The sequence below is a fragment of the Podarcis tiliguerta genome (assembly GCF_965153285.1).
Source record: "Podarcis tiliguerta genome assembly, chromosome: 8".
Lineage (NCBI taxonomy): Eukaryota > Metazoa > Chordata > Lepidosauria > Squamata > Lacertidae > Podarcis > Podarcis tiliguerta.
The window spans coordinates 82,894,904-82,922,895 of NC_139541.1; the positions used below are offsets into that span (position 1 = coordinate 82,894,904).

General features: G+C 50.6%; 1 protein-coding gene across 1 annotated transcript in view; it reads right to left on the minus strand.

Annotated features, from left to right (window-relative positions):
• Positions 1 to 27,992, minus strand: part of NUMBL (NUMB like endocytic adaptor protein) — a 35,677-nt gene continuing 7,685 nt past the window's right edge. Inside the window, exons 2-9 of the mRNA XM_083455637.1 lie at positions 18,689 to 18,831; positions 16,073 to 16,147; positions 11,920 to 11,994; positions 11,502 to 11,642; positions 9,794 to 9,998; positions 7,260 to 7,532; positions 6,187 to 6,357; positions 1 to 2,348 (exon numbers count right to left, since the gene is read on the minus strand). Coding sequence (XP_083311763.1) covers positions 1,741 to 2,348; positions 6,187 to 6,357; positions 7,260 to 7,532; positions 9,794 to 9,998; positions 11,502 to 11,642; positions 11,920 to 11,994; positions 16,073 to 16,147; positions 18,689 to 18,814 — 1,674 coding nt within the window. The 5' untranslated portion in view covers positions 18,815 to 18,831 and the 3' untranslated portion in view covers positions 1 to 1,740. The remainder of the gene's footprint in view (positions 2,349 to 6,186; positions 6,358 to 7,259; positions 7,533 to 9,793; positions 9,999 to 11,501; positions 11,643 to 11,919; positions 11,995 to 16,072; positions 16,148 to 18,688; positions 18,832 to 27,992) is intronic.

The window sequence follows — 27,992 nt, forward strand, 5'->3', positions numbered from 1 at the left end:
GCTATTATATTACTGGCTTTATTTTGTCATTTATTATATAATACAAATATGTGGAATTCTTAGATACAAAACATTTGGAAATAAGATAGAAAATAGAAAGTGGGGGGGGGAGGGATTTTCTGTGTCCAGGCAGTTTTTTTTGGGGGGGGGGGCAGGAGAACCAGAGCCCCTTTCCACCCCCAGCCCCACCCTCCTTGTATGTGACCCAGGTGCTCCCTAGGTGGGAGGGGGCAGAGGAAGGAATGGCTACTCAGTTGTTGGGGCATCAAGCGTGATGTGTGGCCCCCCCCCGGTGCAAATGGTACCAGGCTCACCAGCTCCAACGCAGCTGGGGGGGGCGTTTGCCACAGACCCCAAACGGCAGAAGCGTGGCTGGATTCTTCTTAAACTGAACCTGCAGTCCAACATCTGGTTTTCCGGGGGGGGGGTCAGTCCAGCTCCATTGTACTCCCCCCCACCCATGTCCGGCGCTCCCTGCAGCTGCAGAACCAAAATCCCCCCTCCCTCTCCTAACATTCACACTTTTTCTGCAGCACAACCACGTGTTTGTTTTTGCTGAACCACGTTTTGAAATTGTTCAGTTCCATTACTGGAATTTGACTTTGAGGCACGGTTAAAAACAAAATAAAAAATTAAGACGGTTCCCTTGCCGAATTCAATATAATTTTACATCCTAGGGGCTTTTATCCTTCCCCAGTTCCAAAAAATAAAATACAGCGGAGATCAAATTATTAAGGGGGGGCGGAAGGAAGGTAGGAAACCCACAAGCCCACCCCACCAATTTTATCCACGCTGTTGGCGATCGGGCAAATTTCTAAAACCAGCAGCTTCGAAGTGGGGGTGTCAGTCGGCACACCCCACAGATTCCCTGTAATCCGAGTGCCATTCATAGCTGGGAATGTTGTTTAAAAACAGTGGATGTTTCCACCAGATGAAAGTGAGTTAAAACTGTTTGCTTGGGCACGATCCGATCTAAATGTTGTGCAGGTGAGATCGCCCCCCCCCTGCAATGCACATAAGCCTACTAAGCAGTAAGGGTTCCCCCTCCCCACTCAAGCCACTGGAGGGCCTTAAGGGGCCTTGACTCCCACCTGAGCACCGCCCAAAATGGGGCACGACTCTGCCACTCGCAGGGTGTCTCAGGCTTCTGCTTCAGGGCATTTGCTACCACCGGGCTGCGAGGAGAGAGAGGTTTCATGTGCTCAGGGAGCTGGGGAACTCCCCGCTGCAGGGATTTGAGCCCTCCAAAGAATGACTCTGTCGCTTGCAAGGTGCTGCCTGAGGAGTTGATTATGTAGGGGGGCAAGGGGGGGCTCTGCAGAAGGCAGCCGGGTCAGGGACAAGCCAGGGAAGAGAGTCTTTGGGCTGCTCAACCAAACGAAGGGGAAAAAAGGAAGCACAAAACGAGGCAGCGCCAGGCCAGCTGGATTCACCGTCGCCCCAAATGCCCAGGGGCAGAAACTCTGGACGTTATGGCAAGAGAAGGGGCCCCCTTGCACCCGCACCTCGGCCCCCTTTTTCATAAACTGAGCCCCCCAACCAGACAAGGAGGGACACCCCACCAGAAGCAACAAAAAGCTCCCAAAACCCCCGGGCCGTTGGCGGATGCCAGCCCCTGGGGCTGATGGGAAATGGAGTCCGAGAACGTTGACAGCCCGCAGGCGGGACTCTGTGGCGGGGAGGGGGCCGGAAAGGAGAGCAGGGCGGCCCCCGGCAGTCCAAGTTGCGGAAACGTGGCGGTCACAGCTCGATCTCGAAGGTTTTCTGCTGGTCGCCGGAGAAGGGGTTGGGGGTGGCGGAAGGAGCCCGGGACTCCAGCGCCGCCCACTGTGCTTCAAAGGGGTCTGTGGGGGGGTCCTGGCGGGGGGCGGGGGGCGCCGGCAGGCTCTGCTCGGGGGGCCAAGAGCCGCCGTTGGGCCTGGGCCGGGCTGGGCCCAGCAGGTTCTGCGGGAAGGGGCTGGCCTTGGCCCCCAAGTTTGCGGCGGGCGCCTGCGTGGCGGAACAGAAGGCGTTGGCCACCATCTGGGAGGGGGTGATGCCCACCACGGGCAAGCTGGGCGCGGCGGCGGCAGCGGCGTAGGGCATCCCTGGGGGGTATTGCATGCCCATGGGGAGGAAAGCCGGTGGCATTTGAGAAGGGGGCGGCACAAACATGCCCAGGGGCGGGGGGCCCACATCGTAGCTCAGGGGGAAGGCTGGCAGCGCCATGGGCACCTGCTGTTGTTGTTGTTGTTGTTGTTGTGCCTTTGCGGCCTTGGCCACTTCCTGCAGCCAGCGTTCAGCTTCTGAGGGCGTCCGCTTGTGGCCCGGCTGGAACGGGGGGGTGACGGGGGCTCCGGCCGAGGGACCTGCAGAGGGCAAGAGGGAGAAGAGAAAAGCAGCTCAGTCCAGGAGGACGGGAGAGGAGGTGTCGTAGGGTTTGGGGGGTGCCCAGGGGTCATCCAGCCCAACCCGCTGCCAGGCAAGGATCTCCAGATGTGCTGGTTTTGACCTTGAAAGCCCTTCACAGCCTAGGACCCTCGTACCTACGGGACCGCCTCTCCTGGTATACCCCACGGAGGACCTTAAAGTCCATACATAGCAACACCCTAGAGGTCCCGGGCCCTAAGGAAGTCAGTTTAGCCTCAACCAGAGCCAGGGCCTTTTCAGTGATGGCTCCGGCCTGGTGGAACGCTCTGCCTCATGAGACCAGGGCCCTGCGGGATCTGATTTCTTTCCGCAGGGCCTGTAAAACGGAGTTGTTCTGCCTGGCCTTTGGCTTGGAGCCAATTTGATTCCCTCCCCCTCTTTCTTTTTTCCTTTGTCCTTCTGTGATGAGGTTGCAGTTTAATGTTTTTATGTTGTATTTTAATCTTGTTTTTAAGTTGTATTCATTCAACTCGTTTTTACTATTGGTTGTTAGCCGCCCCGAGCCCGGTCTTGGGCTGGGGAGGGTGGGGTATACATAAATTGTTGTTGTTGTTGTTGTTGTTGTTGTTGTTGTTATGACCACCCAATCTCCGCTGTAAAAGCTCCAAGGAAATTGAATGTTCGGTCGTCCTTCTCCTTTCTGCCAAGCGTGGTATTGACACTGAACTGGAGAGTGCCTGGCTTGTGTGTTGCCAACTCCGGGGAAATCCCACCGGAGTTTAGCTGGTGCATAATTAGCTATTGGATATTCTCTGCTCTCAAACGGAGTGAGTGCCTTTTGACATGTGAGAAAAGCTATTTGGTTGCAAATCTCCATTTTGAAAAGGGGCTGCCTTTAGTCCAGCGTTTTCCCAAAGTTGGGCGTCCAGCTGTTTTTGGACTACAATTCCCATCATCCCTACCTAGCAAGACCACCAGTCAGGGATGATGGGAATTGTAGTCTGGAAACAGCAGGACACCCAAGTTTGGGAAGCCCTGGGTTAGTCTTTCGTTCCCAGCCAGCGTGGAAGGAAGGAAGAATAAACGACTCTCCGGGAAGGAAAGAAAACAGCTATAGGCTACTGACAGCTGTGAGGAGAGAGAGAAAGAACTTCGATTCCAAGTTTGTTTGGAACTATGCAATACTTCTAAGAAGATGCTAAGCCTATGCCTCTTCTTAAGGCATTAACTGGATGTATCTTTGACGTTGTCGTGCAGTTTTGAAGAAAGTTCTGCAAGTAAAGTTTTAGTAATAATAATAATAATAATAATAATAATAATAATAATAATAATAATTTTTATTTATACCCCGCCCTCCCCAGCCAAGGCCGGGCTCAGGGAGGCTTACAAGCAATAATAAAAACAAATTGAATGAATACAACTTAAAAACAACATTAAAATACAACATTAAAATATTAAAATATTAAAATGCAGCCTTTTCACAGGAGGAGAAGGGAAAAGAAAGAGAGGGAGGGAATCAAATTGGCACCAAGCCAAAGGCCAGGCGGAACAACTCTGTCTTACAGGCCCTGCGGAAAGAAATCAGATCCTGCAGGGCCCTGGTCTCATGAGGCAGAGCGTTCCACCAGGCTGGAGCCAGAGTTGAAAAGGCCCTGCCTCTGGTTGAAGCCAATCTAACTTCCTTAGGGCCCGGGACCACTAGGGTGTTGTTATTTATGGACCTTGAGGCTCTCCGTGGGGCATACCAGGAGAGGCGGTCCCGTAGGTACGAGGGTCCTAGGTCGTGAAGGGCTTTAAAGGTCAAAACCAACACTTTAAATCTGACCCTGTACTCCACCGGGAGCCAGTGCAGCTTGAAAAGCACTGGGTGAATATGCTCCCATGGCAGAGACCCCGTGAGGAGCCTCGCTGCAGCATTCTGTACCCGCTGGAGTTTCTGGGACAGCTTCAAGGGCAGCCCCGCGTAGAGCGATTACAGTAGTCAAACTGTATGGGTATGGGCCAGGCATAGGCAAACCCCGGCCCTCCAGATGTTTGGGACTACAATTCCCATCATCTCTGACCACTGGTCCTGTTAGCTAGGGATGATGGGAATTGTAGTCCCAGACACCTGGAGGGACAGAGTTTGCCTATCGCTGGGTCTGGGCAATGTTACATCTCAAAAGGAGTCAGTTTTTATGCATCTGTGCTGCAAACTATTAATATCTGCAATACTTTCTTGCAACTTGAAGCCAGAGGATAGCATCCTTCTCCCCAAAGTGGGAGAAAACAAGTTTGTTCCCTCTTCCGTTTGACAGCCCTTGAGATATTTGAAGATGGCTTTCATATCATGGACTACATGGAATTGGCGGAAATGACTGGCAGAATCCGAGACCAGGGAGAAGAGTCGGTGGAAGAAGATTGGAAAAAATTCAAAGTATATTTACAGAAATATTGCAAAATTAATGAATGTTAGAAGGATGCTGGAATGAAGTTATATGGTTTTAGCAGAAATGTTATAAAGAATTAAGCAAAAACTGATTGTTAATGGGCCAAAGTGGAAAATTAAAAGTTAGATTGTGTTAAGATAAATTATAGAACAAAAAATTGTGAAAGATGGAAAGGATTTGCTGAAATAGCTAATTGAACTAGAATACAAAAAAGGGAGGTGAGGAGGTTGATGAAACAAGTAAATGAAAGGTAAAGATATGGAAATATTGGATGTGTTTTTAAATGTTTTTGTTTTTCTTGTTGCTTTGATGTATTGTTTTTTTTTGTTTTTCTTTTCATTTTCGATGTATTGTTTGTTAATTTTTTTATTGTTTCTTTTCCTTTTCCCCCCTGTAACTATTAAACTTCTAATAAATATTATTTTTTTAAAAAAAGAAGATGGCATTCATATCTTCTCTTTTCCAGGCTAAACATACTCAGCTCCTTCAACCATTCCTCATCAGGCTTCGTTTCCCAGCCCTTTCCCATCTCAGTTGCCCTCCTCTGCACACATTCCAGCTTCTCAATATCCTTAAATTGTGGTGCCCAGAAAAGGACACAGTATTCCAGGTATGGTCTGAACCAAGGCAGAAGAGAGCAGGACTATGACTTCCCTTGATCTGGACACTAGACTTCTGTGGATGCAGCCTGGCATAGCATTCGCCTTTTTTGCAGCTGCATCTCACGGTTGGCTTGTGGTCTATATTAAAACCCTGCGCTGCTAGTCAAGCCAGGTTTTGCACCTCCCAGCTGTTCTACCCAGACATTGAGGTCCAGCTCCGAGGGCCTTCTGGCGGTTCCCTCACTGCGAGAAGCCAAGTTACAGGGAACCAGGCAGAGGGCCTTCTCGGTGGTGGCACCCACCCTATGGAACGCCCTCCCACCAGATGTCAAAGAGAAAAGCAACTCCCAGAGTTTAGAAGACATCTGAAGGCAGCCCTGTTTAGGGAAGCTTTTAATGTTTGATGTATTATGGTACAGTGGTACCTCGGGATGCGAACGGGATCCGTTCTGGAGCCCCATTCGCATCCCAAACAGAACACAAGACACGACGGTGCATGTGCGGGTCGCGTTTCGCCGCTACCGCGCATGCACATGCCGTCATTTTGAGTGTCTGCGCATGCGGCGAAACCCGGAAGTAACGCACTACGTTACTTCCGGGTTGCCGCAGAGCGCAACTCGAACGCGCTCAACCCGAAGCACATTCAACTCGAGGTATGTCTGTATTTTAATATTTTGTTGGAAGCCGCCCAGAGTGGCTGGGGAAGCCCAGCCAGATGGGCGGGGTATAAATAATAAATTTTATTATTATTATTATCATCATCTGTGGGGCATAGGCCTTTCTGGGGAGGGGCGGTGACAACATACCTGTGCTGCCCCCTTCCATGGGCATTGCGGCTGCCGTGGGTCCAGGGGTGCCGTTAAGTGGGGTGCCATTAGGGGCCTCCCCGGCTGGCTGGGTGAGCGAGGAGTCGATCTGGCTGCAGAGGGCAGTGATGCTGTCGGAGTCGCCGTTGGGTGTCGAGTCGAGCTCAATGACTGGCGGGAGAGAGGAGGGATTTCAGAACGGCCTGTCCCCCCAAAGCAGCTTGCGCCCCACATTTTCCAACTAGCATCCCCATCAAGAGGCCCCCCCCAACAATACACACAACCCCCGGACCTCAGTCTCCCCACGAGCCTTACCTAGACGTTTGATGCATGTTTAAGTCTTAACTTTTTGTATGTTTTTAATTATGGTTGTCAGAAAAAAAATTCAAATTCATAATTGTATCGCTTTTTCTAAACCGTGCTGGGGTTGTTTTTCTACCATCAAGCAGTGCATCAAGCAGACGCTGAGGTCCAGCGCCGAGGGCCTTCTGGCGGTTCCCTCCCTGCGAGAAGCGAAGTTACAAGGAACCAGGCAGAGGGCCTTCTCGGTGGTGGCGCCTGCCCTGTGGAATGCCCTCCCATCAGATGTCAAGGAAATAAACAACTACAGTGGTACCTCGGGTTACATACGCTTCAGGTTACAGACGCTTCAGGTTATAGGCTCTGCTAACCCAGAAATAATACCTCAGGTTAAGAACTTTGCTTCAGGATGAGAACAGAAATCGTGCGGCGGCAGCAGGAGGCCCCATGAGCTAAAGTGGTGCTTCAGGTTAAGAATAGTTTCAGGATAAGTACGGTCCTCCAGAACAAATTAAGTACATAACCTGAGGTACCACTGTATTATTAAATATTATTATGATTATGATTATAATAACAAGTGTTTTATACCCGCCCCGGCATGGTTTATCCCACCAGCGTAATCAGAAGGTAGACTGCCATGGCATGTGGAAGCTCCATTCAGGAAGCACATTTGAAAACCTCTATGGAATGACACCCATGCACCCAAAGGGTCTCTCGAGGACCCCCCCCCTCCACGCTTCACCTCCCTCTGCTGCCCCCCCCCCGTTCCTCACCTGCGTCCCCCCTGCGCTGCAAGGTGGAGGGCAGCTCGTTTAGCCGCAAGGAAAGTTGCCTCTTGAACGGAGAGTTCTTCTGGCTGAGGGTGGGGAAGCCCCGGAAGGAGCCCTGGCGCACCAGCTGCTCCAGGGGCGCATGGCGGCGTGGGATGGCATGGGCGCCCCCCACCTCGGCCTTCTCCTCCGGCGACGTGGCCCCCTGCGGAGGGGAGGCGCTGCCCGGCTGGGCGGGAGCTGGGGAGGGGGGCGCAGGCACCGTCGCCGCTTCCGCTGAAGGGGGAGAAAGCAAAGATTTAGCGTCCTCCCTGGGGTGGAGGGGACCCGAACCCAGGACCTCGCGCTTCTCTTGCCAAGGAGTCTTGGCACCGCTTTCCCTGGTTGCCACCGCCCTCCCTCGCCCCTCTGAAGTGCCCACATTCTGGGGTCTTGGGGAAGGGGTCGCCTTTATACGATTTATGTATGGAAAGGAGAAAGCAGACAGTTTTTTATTCTCCTCTTTTGTAGGGGTGCAAATATCCAGAGTGTGGGGGTCAGGTGGGATTGCTATGAGGAATTATGAAACATGGAGCAAGCCATTGTGTCCGCGATGAAAGCATTGCGTTGACTGGGCTTGATTCGTTGACAATAATTTCTGATCGATTAAGAATACAAAAGAGGGAGGTGTGAGGAGGTCAAGGAAATAAGCTAACGAAGATAAGAATATGGAATTATTGGATTTGTTTTTAAATTCATTCTTTTGTTTTTGTTTTTGATGTTGGTGTATTGTATTCTCTTTTTTATTCTTTTTTATTGATTTGTATTGCTAATTCTGCTCTTTTGCTTTTCTTGTTTTTACCCTTTCTTTTCTCTTGTAACTTTAAATTTCCAATAAATATTTTTTTTTAAAAAAAGGACAATAATTTCTGATCGAATACCACAAGCCTCTGCAATTTGCTTTTTCTACGCCTGACAGGCACGTACAGTGGTACCTCAGGTTACATATGCTTCAGGTTACAGACTCCGCTGACCCAGAAATATTACCTCAGGTTAAGAACTTTGCTTCAGGATAAGAACAGAAATCGTGCTCCGGCAGCGAGGCGGCAGCAGGAGGCCCCATTAGCTCAAGTGGTGCTTCAGGTTAAGAACAGTTTCAGGTTAAGTACGGACCTCTGGAACGAATTAATTACTTAACCTGAGGTCCCACAGTATAAGCATTCAAAAAACACAGGCCAATTGCTTCACCAGGCATCCTGGGTCATAAAGATAGAAGGTCGCTTTGATGTAGTTTAATCTATAGATATATCTTAAGGGCCAGGAAGAGAGTTCACAAGGAGATGGTAAATACTGCCATCGTTCCTCTCTTGTTTACTGCAGTTTATGACTTCCGGGGTTTCCTAAAAGCATTCCTCCTCAATTCCTATTTTATTTACTTTGAACTACTATGCATGCGGGTGGCGCTGTGGGTTAAACCACAGAGCATAGGGCTTGCCAATCAGAAGGTCGGCGGTTCGAATCCCCGCGACGGGGTGAGCTCCTGTCGCTCGGTCCCTGCTCCTGCCAACCTAGCAGTTCGAAAGCATGTCAAAGTGCAAGTAGATAAATAGGTACCGCTCTGGCGGGAAGGTAAACGACGTTTCTGTGTGCTGCTTTGGTTCGCTAGAAGCGGCTTAGTCATGCTGGCCACATGACCCGGAAGCTGTACACCGGCTCCCTCGGCCAATAAAGCGAGATGAGCGCCGCAACCCCAGAGTCGGTCACGACTAGACCTAATGGTCAGGGGTCCCTTTACCTTTTTACTATGCATGCTCAAATTAGCTCTTTGTAGTTTTAACTTTAACTTTGTCCCCACGTGGGGGTTTTCGAAATGCTCAGAGTAAATCTGATTGGTTCTTACGAACACTGTGTAAAAAGTTCTTTTGTGAATATAACGACCTGGGCCGAGGGGTGGACAGGAATTGTTATTGGCGCCCCTCCCAGAGTCTTGCTGGTCAAGTCCCGTGTGTATTCTATTAATCAGAGTCCAATCCTTCCTTGCTTTGGGAACGCTACATCTCCTAAGACTGGAACTTGTGCTATGAGCCTGTAGGTTGGGCAGATACAAGAGAAGGCTTTTTTGCCCAGAGTTAAACTGCGGAACTCCCTCCCACAGGAATGGCTTTGAAAGAGGATTGGACAAAGTCAGGGAGGAGGAGAGGCCTATCGAAGGCTCTGCTTTGCTTCTGCAGTTGGAGGCAGCAAATGCTTCTGAAGGCCAATTGCTGGAAACCAAAGGAGGGGAGAGGCCTCTTGGGTTCGAATCCTGCCTGCAAGGTTTCTCATAATGGGCATTTGGTTGGGCACTGTGGGAGCAGGAGGCTAGAATCGATGGGACATGGGCCTGATCCAGCAAACCAGGCTCTTCTGGTACTCTTACGGAACCTCCAGCTGCAGGGGCAGTCTATTTCGATTCCTCGGTTCTTTGGGGTATTTGGCCAGTGTGAGAAAATGATGCTAGACCAGATGGGCCTGTTCCTGGTGATCTGCTCTTAGCACCCAAAGGCCGGGGGTTTTACCTTTCTTCCTGTCCTGCGGGGGCCTGGCTCCCGAGGGTCGGCTGGCCGAGGCAGGGGGTCCCGGCAGGCGGAAGGAGCCCTCGCGGGCGAAGCTGGTGCGGGTGGCGTCGAAGGAGGCCGTGACGCCGCACTCCTTCTCCCGCTTCTGCTTACGCTCCAGGCAAGCGGCAAAGGCACATCCCACGGCGTGGCTCAGGCGCTCTCCCTGCGAGGGGAAGAGGCGGACGAGGCTGTCAAGAGCAGCCCAGAGGGAAGGCCGGGGGGGGGGGCAGGGGCGGCCCTCACACCGGCTGAGGAGGAAGACGGGGCCCTGCGCCCTGCGCACCACGCCAAATGCCGGTCGGTGGATAACCTGCGGAACTCCCTGCCACAAGGTGCAGCAGCAGCAGCCACTCACTTAGACGGCTTTGAGAAAGGGCTAGGCAGATTAATGGGACATTTGCTGAAGAACACTTGTCCCCCTCCGTACAACAACCCTGTGAGGTAGGTTGGGATGAGAGAGATGGCGACTCTCTGCGTTAAAGGCTTTAAACCTGATCCTTTCCAGCCAATGACAAGAGGGGTCTCACAGGGGAAAGGGACCCCACGGCATCCGCACAGCTCTAGGCTTGCCAGCAGGTACTTTGGGGGTGCCAAGGGGCAGTGAAGTGATTTTTGAGGCTTCGCCCGTTGCAGGAGGACATCCAGAGCAGCATCTATGGTTCTGGTGGTGCCGGTCAGGGGGAGAGTGGCAGCGGTGGTGCAGTGGTTAGAGTGCCAGACTGGGACCAGGGTTCGAATCCCCGCACCCAACCATGAAGCTCAGGGAGTGACCTTGAGGGCCGGTCCCTGCCTCTTGGGCTGACCTACCTCATGGGGTTGTTGTGGGGATTAAATGAGGAAGGGAGAGAACCATTTACATTATTATTATTATTATCATTATTATTATTTTAATTATTGCTGCTGCTGCAGCAGGGAGCTGCATTAGAACCCTTGAGATTCCTTCCAACTCTCCAATTCTATGATTCCAGGATTATTATTGTTGTTATCATTTATTAAGTTTATATTCCGCCCTTCAGCCAAGGACCACAACCTAAAAATGCAAAGTGAGAACACAAAATGCATAATAAAGTGAGGACAAAGGCAAACCACCCCATGGAGGAAAAGGGGGGGGGGGGTACCAATGCAATAAAATCAGAAACCGTTAAGAGCATAGCTGTGAACTTACAGATTTGAAAATAAGGGATCAGCAGCCAAAATAAGGGATTTTCCAGGCAGAAAGCCCAGCCAGCAGCCCAACGAAGCCTCAAGCGGTGGTTCCCACAGCGCAGCAACCCGGCAAAGGGGATGCAGCAAGGAAAACCACCGTCACCTCTCCGCTGGGAAGTGCTCAGCAAAGGCAAGTCCCCAGGCAACGCGGCCGATTTGATCGGCACAAGGCATGCAAGCTCCACCCCCCAGTCGTTCTGAGACTCCTTATTGGGTGAGCAACGCAGCCAAGCAACACAGTTGGAGCCTCCCTCCTCCCTGGCCGGCAGGGAGGGAGGGAGAGGAGCTGCTTCCTTTGAAACCTGGGAAATTTAAGGGACATCATCAATAAGGGACAGCAGCGGGACACGGCGCTGGGATAAGGGACTTTCCCGCCAAATAAGGGACGGTTGACAGCTATGGTTAAGAGCTCCATATGCACGGGTCTGCAAAGTCCGTGTGCCCCCCTGGCGCCACCCACCGAGTCCTTCAGCGCCAGGAAGCAGTGGCAGATCCAGCGCCGCGTGGTTCCGTCCCGGCAGATGTAGGAAAAGGCCTTGTCGAAGTTGCGGTCTGGGGCGCAGAAGGAGACCTTCTCAATCGTCTGGTCCACGATCAGATCCTGGCGGGAGGGGAAAGGGAAAGGGCAGGCGTGACACTGCGGAAGGGAGAGCTTGCATCGTGCGAACGGAAGCTGCTCTCTGCGCACATCCAGAGGCTGCTGTTCCCCAAGGCCAAAGCTCCTCCATGTCGCCGCTTTGACGCTGGAGCGCAAGGAGCCCTGGGGCCAGTGGAAGGCAGCTCTGCCACGGCTCCCCCAGGAAGCCACAAAGAGCATCACTCGAACCCAGAACCTTCCGTATCCAGAGCAGGCGCTCTGAGCCGCAGCAACTGCGTACCTTGGTTTTGTCGTCCACAACTCTCAAGCCATCTGCCGAGACCCAAAGCACGGACTTCACCGATTTGCGGCCGCTCTATTGGGAGGGGGGCAATGAGAGGGAGGGCAGGAATGTTAACAGACGCGGCAGCTAAAAAAGCCAATGCAATTCTGGGCTGCATCAATAGGAGTATAGCATCTAGATCAAGGGAAGTCATAGTGCCACTGTATTCTGCTCTGCTCAGACCTCACCTGGAGTACTGTGTCCAGTTCTGGGCACCACAGTTCAAGAAGGACACTGACAAACTGGAACGTGTCCAGAGGAGGGCAACCAAAATGGTCAAAGGCCTGGAAACGATGCCTTATGAGGAACGGCTAAGGGAGCTGGGCATGTTTAGCCTGGAGAAGAGGAGGTTAAGGGGTGATATGATAGCCCTGTTCAAATATATAAAAGGATGTCACATAGAGGAGGGAGAAAGGTTGTTTTCTGCTGCTCCAGAGAAGCGGACACGGAGCAATGGATCCAAACTACAAGAAAGAAGATTCCACCTAAACATTAGGAAGAACTTCCTGACAGTAAGAGCTGTTTGACAGTGGAATTTGCTGCCAAGGAGTGTGGTGGAGTCTCCTTCTTTGGAGGTCTTTAAGCAGAGGCTTGACAACCATATGTCAGGAGTGCTCTGATGGTGTTTCCTGCTTGGCAAGGGGTTGGACTTGATGGCCCTTGTGGTCTCTTCCAACTCTATGATTCTATGATTCACTTTGCCAGCCTTGCTACAGCCCCATAGGCTCTCTGGTTTTCTTTCGGGGTGAAGGGAGGACAGAATGCATTTCTTTGCTTCTGCCCTCCTGGATTTTGGAGATGGCACCGGTTGTTGCAACCAGGCCGCTGCGCCCAAGCGGAGGTCACAGTCTTCCCCCACCCACAAAGTTGTTCTGGATGACAATTACCAGCAGCCTCAGCCAGCGGCACAGAAGGTCAGGGACAAAGGGAGGGGTGGTTGGCAACATCTGGAGGGCACCAGATGTTGGGGAATGGGCGATGCACATCAACATGTCCGTCCTTCTGATTCCAGGGCGGCAAACAGCTCCTTCCCCCCAGCTGAGCACACATTCAAGGGCAAAACTAGTCTGTGCCCCATAGAATGTGTGAAAAGGCCCTTTGGGCATACACTGGTACCTTGGTTCTCAAATGCCTTGGTTCTCAAACTCCGAAAACCCAGAAGTAAACTTTCCGGTTTTCAAAGGTTTTGCGGAAGCTGAACATCCGATGCAACTGTTGGCTATTGTTTCCGGAGCGCCTGCACCAATCAGAAGCTGCGCCTCAGTTTTGGGACATTTCAGAAGTCAAATGGACTTCCAGAACTGATTAAGTTTGACACTTTTGTTTTTGCTATTTATTTCATGTTTTTGTTTTTGAAGCTTTTTCGATCAATTTGTTTTTGTGACTGTGTGGAACCCAGTTCAGCTACTGACTGACTGATTGATTGATTGATTGAGTGACTGCAGAAATCAGTGCAGGTAAGAAAAAAAATAATTTTTATTTTTATCATCTACAATACTGTCTTATAGTACAGTACATTGATTATTGCTTTCATTTTATGGATCAGTGGTCTTGTTAGAATGTTAAATTGCTGTTTTAGGGGTTGATTTTAAAAGTCTGGAACAGATTAATCCGTTTTGCATTACTTTCTATGGGAAAGCGCGCCTTGGTTTTGGAACACTTTGGTTTTGGAACGGACTTCCGGAATGGATTAAGTTTGGGAATCAGGGTAGCACTGTACATTTATGGGGGGAGTCAGAGAGGGAGAGGAAGGGTTTGAAACAGAATGGAGGCATAAAAACACAAAGCACTGGGTTTTAAAAAAAGTCGGTTTGCTTGACTCTGCTTAGAAGGCATCTCCCAATTTAAAAATTGCTCCACTTTTAAAAAGTAAAATAGAGTAAAATGCTTGTTAATGGGACGCAGGTGGCGCTGTGGGTTAAATCACAGAGCCTAGGAATTGCTGATCAGAAGGTCGGTGGTTCGAATCCCCGCGACGGGGTGAGCTCCCGTTGCTCGGTCCCTGCTCCTGCCAACCTAGCAGTTTGAAAGCACACCTGTGCAAGTAGATAAATAGGTACCACTCCGGCGGGAAGGTAAACAGCATTTCCGTGCGCTGCTCTGGTTCGCCAGAAGTGGCTTAGTCATGCTGGCCACATGACCCGGAAGCTGTATGCTGGCTCCCTCGGCCAGTAAAGTGAGATGAGAGCCACAACCCCAGAGTCATCCGCAACTGGACTTAACTGTCAGGGGTCCTTTACCTTTACCTTTTTAAAATGCTTGTTGCTTTGTTATTACTTTTTAAAAGCTGCAGGGGGCAGCAGAGGCCTTGCACCACCATCACTCTCAGGCTGCCTCCATAACCCCCAACCTCTCTCTCCCTCCTTCAAGAATACTATAGTCCTTTTCGTCCTCATCTAATCCCCACAACCACGCAAGGAAGGTTAGTCTGAGAGGCAGGGACTGGGTTCCCAGGGTGAGTTTCCAAGTGGTCTCCCAGGTCCTTGTCTGACACTAACCACTACGCGTCGCTGCCTCTACATTTTGGAAGATTTAACTAATGCAAATGGTTAAAGCTCATCTGCTCAACTGACTCTGGTTTCGTTAGCTCTGTATTGATCGTTTCGATGAATGATTTTTGGGGTCTTCTGAATGACTAAGACTGTACTGAATTGCAAAAATCTTTTCAATGAATCGGTGGCTGCTTGCAGCATTTATATGTTATTGTGTTCGATGGCACAGTGATTGCAACGTTGGCTGTTTTTTCAATGCTTTTGTGATCATCGGGAGCCCCTCTGAGCGCAACATTTGCTGCTGGAAAGATAGGATAGAAATATAAAATCAGAGCAAAATTCAACCTTCTAATTAATGATGGCATTGAAGTCTCCCCAACCCTGCGCAACTCTCCGTCCAGAATGACAAGGAGGGCAAACTCTGCTTTCTAGTTAAAGGTAAAGGTAAAGGGACCCCTGACCATTAAGTCCAGTTGCGGACGACTCTAGGGTTGTGGCGCTCATCTCGCTTTACCGGCCGAGGGAGCCGGCATACAGCTTCCGGGTCATGTGGCGAGTATGACGAAGCCGCTTCTGGCAAACCAGAGCAGCGCATGGAAACGGCGTTTACCTTCCAGCCGGAGTGGTACCCATTTATCTACTTGCACTTTGGCGTGCTTTTGAACTGCTAGGTTGGCAGGAGCAGGGACCGAGCAACGGGAGCTCACCCCGTCGTGGGGATTCGAACCGCCGACCTTCTGATCGGCAAGCCCTAGGCTCTGTGGTTTAACCCACATCGCCACCCGCGTCCCGCTTTCTAGTTAGAAGCCTTCAAACCGCAAAAATTAAAAACATGCACCAAGCTAATTTTTAAAGATTCTCCCTGTCTCCCTTATTTCCCTTTTGACCATCTGCTTCATGATGCTGAGTCATTTGGCAAACCCGTTAGGCAACATCACAGATCTGCTAGTCCTGCTTCCCAGGTCAGCGACCCACCCCACCCCCCACGAAACACACATGAGCCATTCCGCCACATTGCAAGGGGTTGGACTAGAGGACCTCTGGGGGTCCCAACTCCACGATTCCACATCCCAGGGCAGAGAGGCGCCCAGTACGTTTCCGAGCACAATTCAAAGTGTTGGTGCTGACCTTTAAAGCCCTAAACGGGCTCGGTCCAGTATACCTGAAGGAGCGTCTCCACCTCCATCGTTCTGCCCGGACACTGAGGTCCAGCTCCGAGGGCCTTCTGGTGGTTCCCTCACTGAGAGAAGCCAAGTTACAGGGAACCAGGCAGAGGGCCTTCTCGGTGGTGGCGCCCGCCCTGTGGAACGCCCTCCCATCAGATGTCAAAGAGATAAACAACTAGCTGACATTCAGAAGACATCTGAAGGCAGCCCTGTTCAGGGGTTTTTAATATGTGACATTTTAGTGTATTTTTCATCTTTGTTGGAAGCCGCCCAGAGTGGCTGGGGAAACCCAGCCAGATGGACAGGGTACAAATAATATATTATTATTATTATTATTATTATTATTATTATTATTATTATTACCGGAGCATCCAGTGCCGTGCTCCACACACAGGTTGCCCTCCGGCCTCTTCTCTGCCCCACACCCCCTTGCAAGACCCCCCAGCAACTCACCGCTTTCAGCTTCTTCACGGCTTCTTCGCAAACGTGCATTCCCCGAGACTCCGCCACTTCGGCATGACCCAGGTACTACGGGGGGCAAGGACAGGGGTCAAGGTATAAAGCTCTTTAAACTTGGGAACAGTTCACCCGCAAAATCGTCTCCCCGCCCCCCCCCAGAGATGGCCCTGTTACAGGGGCCACGCGAAATCTGCTCCATGTTTCTAAAAAAATCCATTTTTTCGTCTGGTGGAACCTACACTTTGGAACTCCCTGCCACTTGATAACAAGCTGCCTAGAGCGGCTGGGGCAACCCACTCAGATAAGCGGGATGCTAATAAACAAACAACAACAACAACAACAATAATAATAATAGCAGCAGTGGTGCCTTTACTGTACTCCTGTCAGCACCTGCTTAAACCCATTTTTGTTTAGACAACCTGCAGAGGTTGATGAGAGCTTTGAATTCGAAACCTGTGGGACTACCTGCTTCCAATTCAAAACCTGTGGGACCAGAGATTCTCAGAAGACTGGGGTAAATTTATGGACTATTTGAAAAGGAATTGTGATGGACAGATTACGCTAGTAGGTTTGCAAGGAGTTTTGTAAGGTGAATTATTTGAAATATTGCAAAAAAGAGAATGAGGAGAATTATTAGTTAAAGATAATTAAAGGTAATATGAAATTAAGAAATGCATAATAAGTGATAAGAATGGAAAATCATCAGAGGTGTTGACAGAAGTCCAAAAATTATTGTATAAGACGAGAAGCTTTGTTGTATGAATGATAATTAATATATTAAAAACTAATAAAAACGTATATATATATTAAAGAAGAAAGCTTCAATCTGCTTTTAGTCTAAGGGCATTTAAAACTTTTAAAAAGTCTTCGTTATTCATCCTTCTTACTGATAATTCTATCTCTTTATTCTTCTCTTTTCTTTTCGCAAACCGCTCCATTTTTTCAAAACAATCAAGCAGCGTAAAAAATTATGAAATGAATAAAGAAACGTGGCTTCTGCTTCCTGCTCTGAACACTCCCCCACCCACTCTAGTCAAAGGACGGATGTGAGCATCAACCCCCCCCCCACCCCAAATAATATCCATGATGGATGTTTGGATAACGGAGCTCCCACCTGCTTTGAAAACCAAGCCCTGGCAATTCACAGTGGAGGAATGGGCACTCTGCACATGCTCAGAGGCACACTTCTTTATATTCCCCTCCCCAAGCACACACACACATGTTCCTAGAGCTGAGTCCAGACAGCTGGACTCACCTCCCTGCCCATCACTCAGGATCGCCACTGATATTCCCATTTCACAGATAGGAAAGGCGATGGGTTTGGCAGAGAGCCTGGGCAGTTGCTCTCAGGAAATCCCGGGCTGAGCTGGGATCCGGACCCGGCAAAGCGATGAAAGATCCCCAAAGGACCTGAAACCATTCTAGGACCAGGAAAGCTTGGCCACCGAAGTTCATGCATGGGTTTCTTCAAGACTGGACTGCTACAGCGCCCTCTCTGTGGGGCTTCCCTTGGGCCTGATCTGGAAGCCGCAGGCAGAATGCTGCGGCACGATTGCTGACGGGAGCAAGTCCCTGTCACCAACGTCAAAGCATTGCTACCCAGAGATCCACGCTGGTTCCCGATTTGCCACAGGGCCAAATTCAAAGGGTAACTATTAGTACGTGATCCTGAGTGCGGCCGCGCAGCCCTGTGGAACTCCCTGCCTCTTGATATACCATACAATTTGCAGTGCTTGGCAAAAAAACAAAACCTGGAATACCAGGAGGAATGGAAGAAATTTAAAAGACTATTTAACCAAATATGCTAAGATAATCTAAATAGAAATATTTGCGAGCACCTGACTGGCCTAGGATTTAAATAAGTGATGTTATGGAATAGTATGTCTAAAGTGAAAATGAAAAGAAAGAAAGACGTTAATTGCCTAAGTAAATGTTATGGGGAAATAGTTTTGGAAAACTGTTGCAATGATATACATTGAAACTCAGCTTGGGGAAGTCGAGGAAGTTATCCAACAATGTAAACAAAAGTGGAATTATTACATATAAGATTTTTGTTTGTTTATAAATATGGAAAATCAATAAAAAAAATGGGGGGGTTACCACCAATAAACCATTTGCATTTGGGAAAAGCCTTCCCGAGACTTGTGTGAGTTTTGATCCGTTTTCCATCCATTGCCCAATTTTACCTTCCAAATATTTCAAGGAGTTACCGTATTTTTTGCTCTATAAGACTCACTTTTTCCCTCCTAAAAAGTAAGGGGAAATGTGTGTGCATCTTATGGAGCGAATGCAGGCTGCGCAGCTATCCCAGAAGCTTTCACTGTGCAGCGATCCCTCTTGCTGTTCTGGCTTCTGAGATTCAGAATATTTTTTTCCTTGTTTTCCTCCTCCAAAAACTAGGTGCGTCTTGTGGTCTGGCGCGTCTTATAGAGCGAAAAATACGGTATTTGTATGGATCGTGTTTCATTCTTCCTGTAAGCGGCTTTGGAGCTGTCGCACCTTGAAAACAAGCGGCGTATAGATCTCACGAAATAAGGTGAAATAAAGGCACCCCCCCTCCTTCTGCTCCCTCCAACTCCCCCCCCCCCGGGCGCCCCTCGCCAGACTCACCCGCACTGGGAAACTACATCGCCCCTTCCGGACGGCTTCCTCATCGGCCTGCCACTGGTGGGGGCGACTGGCCTCCGGGACGTAGGCTGGCTTCTTGCGCCTCAGGCTCTGCCGCAGCTTGTTCATCGCTGACCCCCCCGGGCCTGCAAAGGGGGCAGGGAGGGAAAAGGCCACGCTCAGACATCCCTCAGGACCCCAAAGGAGAGAGAGGGAGGACTCACAGCAGGGAGGGCTGCCGGGGTGACCCTAGGATGCAGCTCACCAAAATCTCAGAAGACCCAGAAGCCTCTGGCACAGCAAGGGTTAATAACCCCGGGGGTCTCCCCCCCCCTGCCCCCAGTCTCACTGGGAGTGAAACCAGCAAGGTGTTTATATAATATCATATCTTCTCCAATAACGTCTCCTGGAGGAAACTTCCAATCCTTCTCATTGTACTTCTTTATACAGTGGTACCTCGGGTTACATACGCTTCAGGTTACAGACTCCACTAACCCAGAAATAGTGCTTCGGGTTAAGAACTTTGCTTCAGGGTGAAATCAGAAATCGGGCTCCGGCGGCATGGCAGCAGCAGGAGGCCCCATTAGCTAAAGTGGTACTTCAGGTTAAGAACAGTTTCAGGTTAAGAACGGACCTCCGGAACGAATTAAGTACTTAACCTGAGGTACCACTGTATTGTCTTCATTTTATCGCACAGTTTGTTTTATAGCCTTTTCTGTATATTCCTCTAAGATATTCATTCCATTTGTTTGTTATACACAAGTATCATTCAATTCTGCTGTGATATCATTATAAAATAACTGGCTTTTAAACTGACATTCTTTTGTTGTCGTTGATTCTTTTATGTTCCTTATTTTTATTTTCTTTATCTTTTTTTCCCCATTTTCGCGTTTAACTTTGCTGTAACCATTTGTAAGACGGTATTTTAAATTAATAAAGAAGATTTTTTTTTTAAAAAAGAAACACAGCAAGGTGGTGGGGGTTTTTTGCCTCCCTCCGCCCTTTTGGCAAGGATTTACTGGGAGGCGAATCTCCAGCAAATTTCACATCCCCAAGATCAAAGGAGCATCAGGGAGCCAGGCTTTTGTAACCATCTCTGAAGATGCACACACACACGCACACACACACACACACACACACACACACACACACACCTTGATCTAGCCTTGGCTGATTTAACTGGGACGCCTTAAACGCAGGCAGAGGAAAGAAAAAGAAAACACACAAACAAACACAAACACACACACACAGTCCTTGCAGCCCAGCTTCTAGGAGCTGCTAGGGAGAGACCTAGGCCCTTGAAGACCCAGAGATGCGCAGACAGAGGTCAGGAGACCGTTAGAAACTCAGGTATATAAGCCAGGTGGCTTCTTAAATCAGGGTTTCCGGTCGCCGAAACAGAATGGCTAGTTGCCATTTGGCTCGAAAGCGGAAGTTCTCAATATGAATTTTTGGTTTCCTGAAATTCGTTCTGAAGGTGCAGATAAAGTACCACGGACAGAATTCGGCAGGATGTGTCGCTGGCGTGAGAAAACGGTCCAGATCGTCGAATTTTGCACCAGGCACGCCCCTCCAGAGGGTGGAAATGTCAGGTGACAGACATCACTTGGTGGCAGCAAGTGGCTGGTAAAGGTAAAGGGACCCCTGACCATTAGGTCCAGTCGTGGCCGACTCTGGGGTTGCGGCACTCATCTTGCATTATTGGCCGAGGGAGCTGGCGTACAGCTTCCGGGTCATGTGGCCAGGAGGACTAAGCCGCTTCTGGCGAACCAGAGCAGCGCACGGAAACGCCGTTTACCTTCCCGCTGGAGTGGTACCTATTTATCTACTTGCACTTTGATGTGCTTTCGAACTGCTAGGTTGGCAGGAGCAGGGACTGAGCAACAGGAGCTCACCCCGTCGCGGGGATTCGAACCGCCGACCTTCCGATCGGCAAGCCCTAGGCTCTGTGGTTTAACCCACAGCGCCACCCGCATCCCAAGTGGCTGGTAGCCAGGTGCAAAATGTGCCCAACAAATTTTGGACGTGGGCGGAAAGGCACTTCCCACGTGCTCAGGAGCAGTCTCGCAAGGCAAAGTCCTAGCACTGAACTCCTGAGGTTCTTAAATAAGCCCCCTGCCACAGGTGAGCATTAAACTTACAGATGGTACAACACAGGAGGGCCCCCACCCACTTTGCAGAACGAGGGAAAAAGGGGTTGCCCCTTTTCCTCCTGGAGGGGGCTCTGCTGCCCTGGCAGCAAATATCAGCCTGCAGCAATACTGCTAAGTGCACAGGAGCCCCACCAAAGTGGGGAAGTGGCCTTCTTTGCAGCAGAAGGGGCTGGCCGCCACCAGCTGCTCCCCCCTGACCCGGCCCAAGGCCAGGAGGTCAAAGCTACTTAGCCATCGCCTGGGGAGGGGTCAGCTCCGGCCCCACATTCTCCACAAAGGGCTCCAAGCCACAGTCTGCATTCCCTGGGGTGGATTGAGGGTAGGATTTCTTGGGGGGGGGGGCGCGGAGAAGCCATGAAGCCAAAAAGAGCCATCACCCAGGAGCATAGCTGTCAACTTTTCCCTTTTCTTGCGAGGAATCTTATTCAGAATAAGGGAATTTCCCTTTTTAAAAAGGGAAACATTGACAGCTATGCTCAGGAGTTGAGCAAGAGGCCTTGGATAGAAGGACAGCTGGATCAGGCCCAAGGAGGCTCCTCTGGCCCAGCAACCTCGTCTCCCAGGGGCCTCAGAGGGAAACCAAACCCATGCGCAGGATCCGTGCACAAGACTTCTCTCCCCTCCTGCAGTTTCCAAAAACTGGGATTCAGAAGCATCGTTCCATGAATTTGTCTAGTCCTACCGTGTTTTTCGCTCCATAAGACACACTTTTTTCTTCCTAAAAGGTAAGGGGAAATGTTTGTGTGTCTTATGGAGCGAATGTGTAGTCCCTGGAGCCGAATTGCCCAGGGGCAAAAAGCAGATCATGCTCTTATTTTTTGTGAAAGAGGGAAGTGGGCGTTGAAACAAAGCCACTGATAGCTGGCTGATCGGGGAGAGAGATAAGGGATGCTAGAGATAAAGGAGGCTGCCTGGGAAGGGGGAGGTAAAGACAGCGAACTAGCAAAGGGGGGGAAACAGGGAAGACTAAAGCAATGAGGAGAGAAATTAGAAGAAAAGGAGGAGCAAAAAACTGCTCCAGCTAAGGAAAAGACACTAAGGGGAAAGACACTAAGAGGGAAGGGAGTATTGAAAGGAAACAGCTGATCGGTGGGATCAAAGAGAGATAAGGGATGCTAGGGGAGGCTGCCTGGAGGGGGGAGGTAAAAGCTCATGGATCCTCAGGATTTTTGCATTGGGTCACCCCAAATTCACCATCAGATCACATAGCATGTCCATGGCTACAGCCTGCACCAAAACCACTGTTACCTGGGGCTGCAACAATGCACAAATGTGGTTACAAAGCACGGATCCGCATGGATCCTCAGGCTTTTTGCATTGGGTCACCCCAAATTCACCGTCAGATCACATGTCTGTGGCCACAGCATGAACCACAAAAATCATACATCCACTGTTTCATTCAGAATATATTTTTTCTTGTTTTCCTCCTCTAAAATCTAGGTGCGTCTTATGGTCAGGTGTGTCTTATGGAGTGAAAAAATACGGTATTTTAAAGTGACCCATGTTAGCGGCCATCTCTGCCTCCTGTGGCAAGGAGTTCCTGTGGCACTGCATGAAGAAGGAGAGGGAGAGAGAGAGAGAGAGAGAGAGAAACTTTTCTCTTTCCCCTTTCGCTCACTTGCTTTTTTCTCCAAGCACTGCAACATTCCCTGGCTACCCGCTGCAAATTCACAGAACTCGGCCAGCTCAAGTTGTTGGAGCATTGCTGCTGCCCAGAGGGATCCCAAATCCGATGGGGTTGGAACTCCCGTTTTGAATGACGGAATCCTAGAGCTGGAAAGGGAGCCCCATGGGGTCATCTAGTCCAACCCGCTGCAATGAAGGAAAATGCACCTACACGGGGATCAAACCCATGGCCTATGCATCATCACCGTGCCCTTACCAACTCCGCTAACTGCCAAGGCTCCTTCCCAGGTCATTGAATTGTGGTCAGGAGCTGTCGCCTCCCCCTCTAGCAGGAATCCCTGCAATTCACAGAATTGGAGAATTGGGACCCCATGGGGTCATCCAGCCCAACCCCAACAACAGAGGGAAACCGCGGATCCTCATTCTTACTCTTGTGCTGCAGAGGAAGTTCGCAGAGACCCCTCTGCCTGCTGCACCGCCTCTCTGCAGCTTGCAGATACCTCCCTCCCTCCCTCCCCACGGTGGCCGCCACCCCACGGCTCCTCTCATCTCACAGATGGCCCCGGCCAGCTGTTAAAGGCACACACCCCCCCACCAAAATAGCCAGACGAGGACAACAGAAGAGGACAAGCAGGAGGGGGGGGGGAGATGGAGTGTTCTCTTTTGTGTGACGCGTGTGCCCCACACAATGGCCACAAAGCCAATCTTTCCCCCCCAACCCCCACCAGACGGCCGGCTGCGGAGACACACAAAAGGGGTACAGACAGTGGCCTGGTACAGCCGCCCCCCCCCGTAACTCTGACCCCTCTTGTGCAGATGGGGGGTGCGCCGAGGAGCAGAGAAGATGAATGGAGACCCCCAAGCAGATTCTACAGGGAACTCCATTTAACATTTGTTAAAAAAACCCGAGGCATTTTTGTTGGGGATTGTAGGGAAAGACCTGCCAAAAAAGTTGAAAAACATCTTCATGTATGCGACAACGGCCGCGAGAGTTCTGGTAGCACAGGGATGGAAGACTGAAGAAACATCAACTAAAGAATCACGGCAAGAAAAATTGACGGACGGTGCAGAACGGGCAAAACTGACATATAAGCTACGGGACAAGGATAACTGTGACTTGAAAGGCGAATGGGAGCCCTTTACAAAGTATTTGAAGACGCAACCGAGCGAACTGGACTCCTTGGCTGGCTCTGAATAAACATTGACAAACTTTTTATTGATGATAATCAGCTAAATAGTTTGAGGATCTATAACATGCAGAAAAACAGCATTCTTAGAGAAATCAGAGGCCGGAACTGAGGGAAGCTGGGGTGGGGGTGGAGTTGTGTGGGAGGAGGGAGGAAAAATGGGGGAGAAATAAGGATGATATGTTTCTGGATAATACGTTTTGTTTTAATTCTGAATAAAAAAAAAAGTTTTTAAAAAAAAGATTCTACAGGGAATGGGGAGGGGGGCTGGTTTAAAGGCAGCCCCCCCTTTTCTTTTTTGCAAAGTCAAACTTTCCCTTGCAACAGCTGCACCAGACCTGTTTGAAACAAAAGAGCATCGCGCAGGGCCCCCCACCCCCCGCGAACCCGTTGCCGGGCAAGACAGCTGCCCCTGAATGGGTTTGGGGAGCCAACAGCTGTGTGTGTGTCCTGACAAGCCCCCTCCCCGGTTTCTATGCCCCCATCCCAGTGCCTGGTCCAAGCACACCAGCTGTACTGGGGCTGGGCAAACATTTGGCCGAAAGGCAGAAGGGGGGGGGGCGACGGACGGTGGGATTGTTTCCTCAGCTGCCACCAGCCGCTGGCTCAGCAGATGGGAGCCAGTCCCAGACAAGCAAAGAGGGGGGGGCGGGAGAGGGGGGTGTCCTCAGATGTGCCCCCTCTAAAGGGGGGGGGAGGTGTCTTCCTCCAGGGACCTTCAAGCCCAGGACAAAAACCAAGAGATGGTGGTGGGGTGAGCCTCAGAGCTAGGAGCCTGGGCAGAGGCTAGGGTGAGTGTAATAGGTGCTGAGGCTCAAGAATTGCGCCTTTTCAGGAGTCAACAGCAAGATTTGGAAAACTCTGCGGTGGGTCACGCACAAACCACACACACCCCCACTCACTAAGTAGTAGTAGTAGTAGTAATAACAATAATATTAATAAAAATAATACTTATACCCCACTTACCTGGCTGGGTTTCCCCAGCCACTCTGGGCAGCTCCCAGCAGAATACTAAAAAAAGGAAAAAAACTTCAGACCTGAAAAACTTCCCTGAACAGGGCTGCCTTCAGATGTCTTCTAAAAGTCAGGTACAGTGGTACCTCTGGATACGTACTTAATTCATTCCGGAGGTCCATTCTTTACCTGAAACTATTCTTAACCTGAAGCACCGCTTTAGCTAATGGGGCCTCCCGCCGCCGCTGCACGATTTCTGTTCTCATCCTGAAGCAAAGTTCTTAACCCGAGGTTAATATTTCTGGGTTAGCAGAGTCTGTAACCTGAAGCGTATGTAACCTGAAGCACATGTAACCCGAGGTACCACTGTAGTTGTTTATTTCCTTGATATCTGGTGGGAGGGCGCTCCACAGGGTGGGTGCCACCACTGAGAAGGCCCTCTTCCTGGTTCCCTGCAACCTCACTTCTCACAGAGAAGGAACCGCCAGAAGGCCCTTGGAGCTGGACCTCAGTGTCTGAGCCACATGATGGGGGTGGAGATGCTCCTTCAGGTATACTGGGTCGAGGTCTTTAGGGCTTTAAAGGTTAGCACCAACACTTTGAATTGTGCTCGGAAACGTACTGGGAGCCAGTGTAGGTCTTTCAAGACCGGTGTTCTGTGGTCTTGGCAGCCGCTCCCAGTCACCAGTCTAGCTGCCACATTCTGCATTAGTTGTAGTTTCCGGGTCACCTTCAAAGGTAGCCCCACGTAGAACGCATTGCAGCAGTCCAAGCGAGAGATAACCAGAGCATGAACCACTCTGGCGAGACAGTCCGCGGGCAGGTAGGGTCTCATCCTGCGTACCAGATGGAGCTGGTAGACAGCTGCCCTGGACACAGAATTGACCTGCGCCTCCATGGACAGCTACGAGTCCAAAATGACTCCCAGGCTGCGCTCCTGGTCCTTCAGGGGCACAGTTACCCCATTCGGGACCAGGGAGTCCTCCACACCTGCCCATGCTTGCTGTTACGCTTCTTTGAGATTTAGCCAGTATCTCCTGGGGCCAAATCCTGGCATCTGGTGCTGCAGGAGCCCCAGGACAGATGGTCCATGCAGATCCTCACAGGTTCAGGAAGGAGAGGTGACATACCTGAAGGACCCTCACGGGGAAGAAGATGGAGCAAAGCTCGCTTTCTGCGGCTCCGGTGGAGAGGAGCCGAAGCGATGGGTTCGAATTGCAAGGAAGGAGATTCCGACTAAACATTAGGAAGAGATTCCTGGAAGGCTTTCAAGAAGATTGGACAGCCACCTGTCAGGAATTCTTCCGCTGCGATTCCTGCATTGCAGGGGGTTGGACTAGAGGAACTTTGGGTAGCCCTTGCGATTCTACTCTCCTATGATCGTGGAAGCAGATGCCCTTCTAAGCCGGGTCCAAAGGGAGGTGTGTGTCCCCCCCCCCCCCACTTCCTGCATCTGGTACCAGCACCAGCGCCTCCCTCCTGGCTTCCTGCCTGCCTCCTCCTCCGCCCTGGCCCATTAGCGGAACAGCTTTTATCGGCTTTCATGGCTTTCATCCTCTCTGCGCATCACTCAGCCTTCTAGGAGAAAGCAGGGAGGTGGGGGTGGAGAGGAAGAGAAGCCATTATCCATATCTCCGCTGGAGAGTTTTCCCGGAGACACGGAGATCAGCTAGGCTGTCTCCTGCTCTCCCCCTTCAGCCCAGCCCAGGCTGCCAAGGGGAGGGAGACACCCAAGAGAGCCCCCATTGCAACACAACAACCCTGCAGTGCTGACAGTGGGTGTCGCCAGAGTGGTGCATGCTCTGGTTATCTCCCACTTGGACCACTGCAATGCGCTCTACGTGGGGCTACCTTTGAAGGTGACCCGGAAACTACAACTAATCCAGAATGCGGCAGCTAGACGGGTGACTGGGAGCGGCCGCCGAGACCATATAGCACCGGTCTTGAAAGACCTACACTGGCTCCCAGTACGTTTCCAAGCCCAATTCAAAGTGTTGGTGCTGACCTTTAAAGCCCTAAACGGCCTTGGTCCAGTCTCCACCTCCATTGTTCTGCCCGGACACTGAGGTCCAGCTCCAAGGGCCTTCTGGCAGTTCCCTCCCTGCGAGAAGTGAGGTTACAGGGAACCAGGCAGAGGGCCTTCTCGGTAGTGGCGCCCGCTCTGTGGAACACCCTCCCGTCAGATATCAAGGAAATAAGCAGCTATCTTATCTTTAAAAGACATCTGAAGGCAGCCCTGTTTAGGGAAGTTTTTAATATTTAATGCTGTATTGTTTTTAACGCTCGATTGGGAGCCGCCCAGAGTGGCTGGGGAAACTCAGCCAGATGGGCAGGGTATAAATAAATTATTATTATTATTATTATTATTGGTCCTGCTCTCTTCTGCCTTGGTCAGGCCCCTCCTGTAATACTGTGTCCAGTTCTGGGCACCACAATTTAAGAAGGATTTTGACAAGCTGGAAGGTGTGCAGAGGAGGGCAACCAAGATGATCAAGGGTCAGGAAGCCAAGCCTGATGAGGAACGGTTGAAGGAGCTGGGTATGTTTAGCCTGGAAAAGAGAAGACTGAGAGGAGATATGAGAGCCATCTTCAAATATCTTCAGGGCTGTCACATGAAAGAGGGAGCAAGCTTGTTTTCTCCTGCTCTGGAGGGTAGGACTCGAACCCATGGCTTCAAGTTACAAGAGATTCCGACTAAACATTCGGAAAAACTTTCTGACAGTAAGAGCTGTGGAACAGATTCCCACGAGAGGCGGTGGACTCTCCTTCCTTGGAGGTTTTTAAGCAGAGGTTGGATGGACACCTGTCATGGATGCTTTAGCTGAGATTCCTGCATTGCAGGGGGTTGGACTAGATGACCCCAGGGTACTTTCCAGCTGTAAGATTCTGTGACTTTATGATTCCTGCAGCCCAGGAGGGAGGGGACCTGGGCTGAAGCAAAGCTATTATTTTATAAAAGGCTCCAGTGCCAGGGCACTCAGCACCGCCTTGGTCCAACCATACTTCTGGGGGGGAACGGCTTTCTTCCGGTGGAGTACAGGATCAGGTTTAAGGTGCTGGTTTTAACCTTTAAATCCCTTCACGGCCTTGGACCCTTGTACCTACGGGACCGCCTATCCTGGTATGCCCCACAGAGAAATTTACGGTCTGCAAATAAAAACATCCTGAAGGTCCCAGGCCACAGAGAGGTTAGGCTAGCCTCAACTAGAGCCAGGGCTTTCTCGGCCGCGGCTCCAATCTGGTGGAACGCTCTGTCACAAGAGACTAGGGCCCTGCGGGACTTGAAATCTTGCCGCAGGGCCTGCAAGACAGAGTTGTTCCACCAGGCCTTTGGTCAGGGCCCAGCCTGACTCCCTCCTCTGGCAATCTGCACAGAATTTTGCTTAA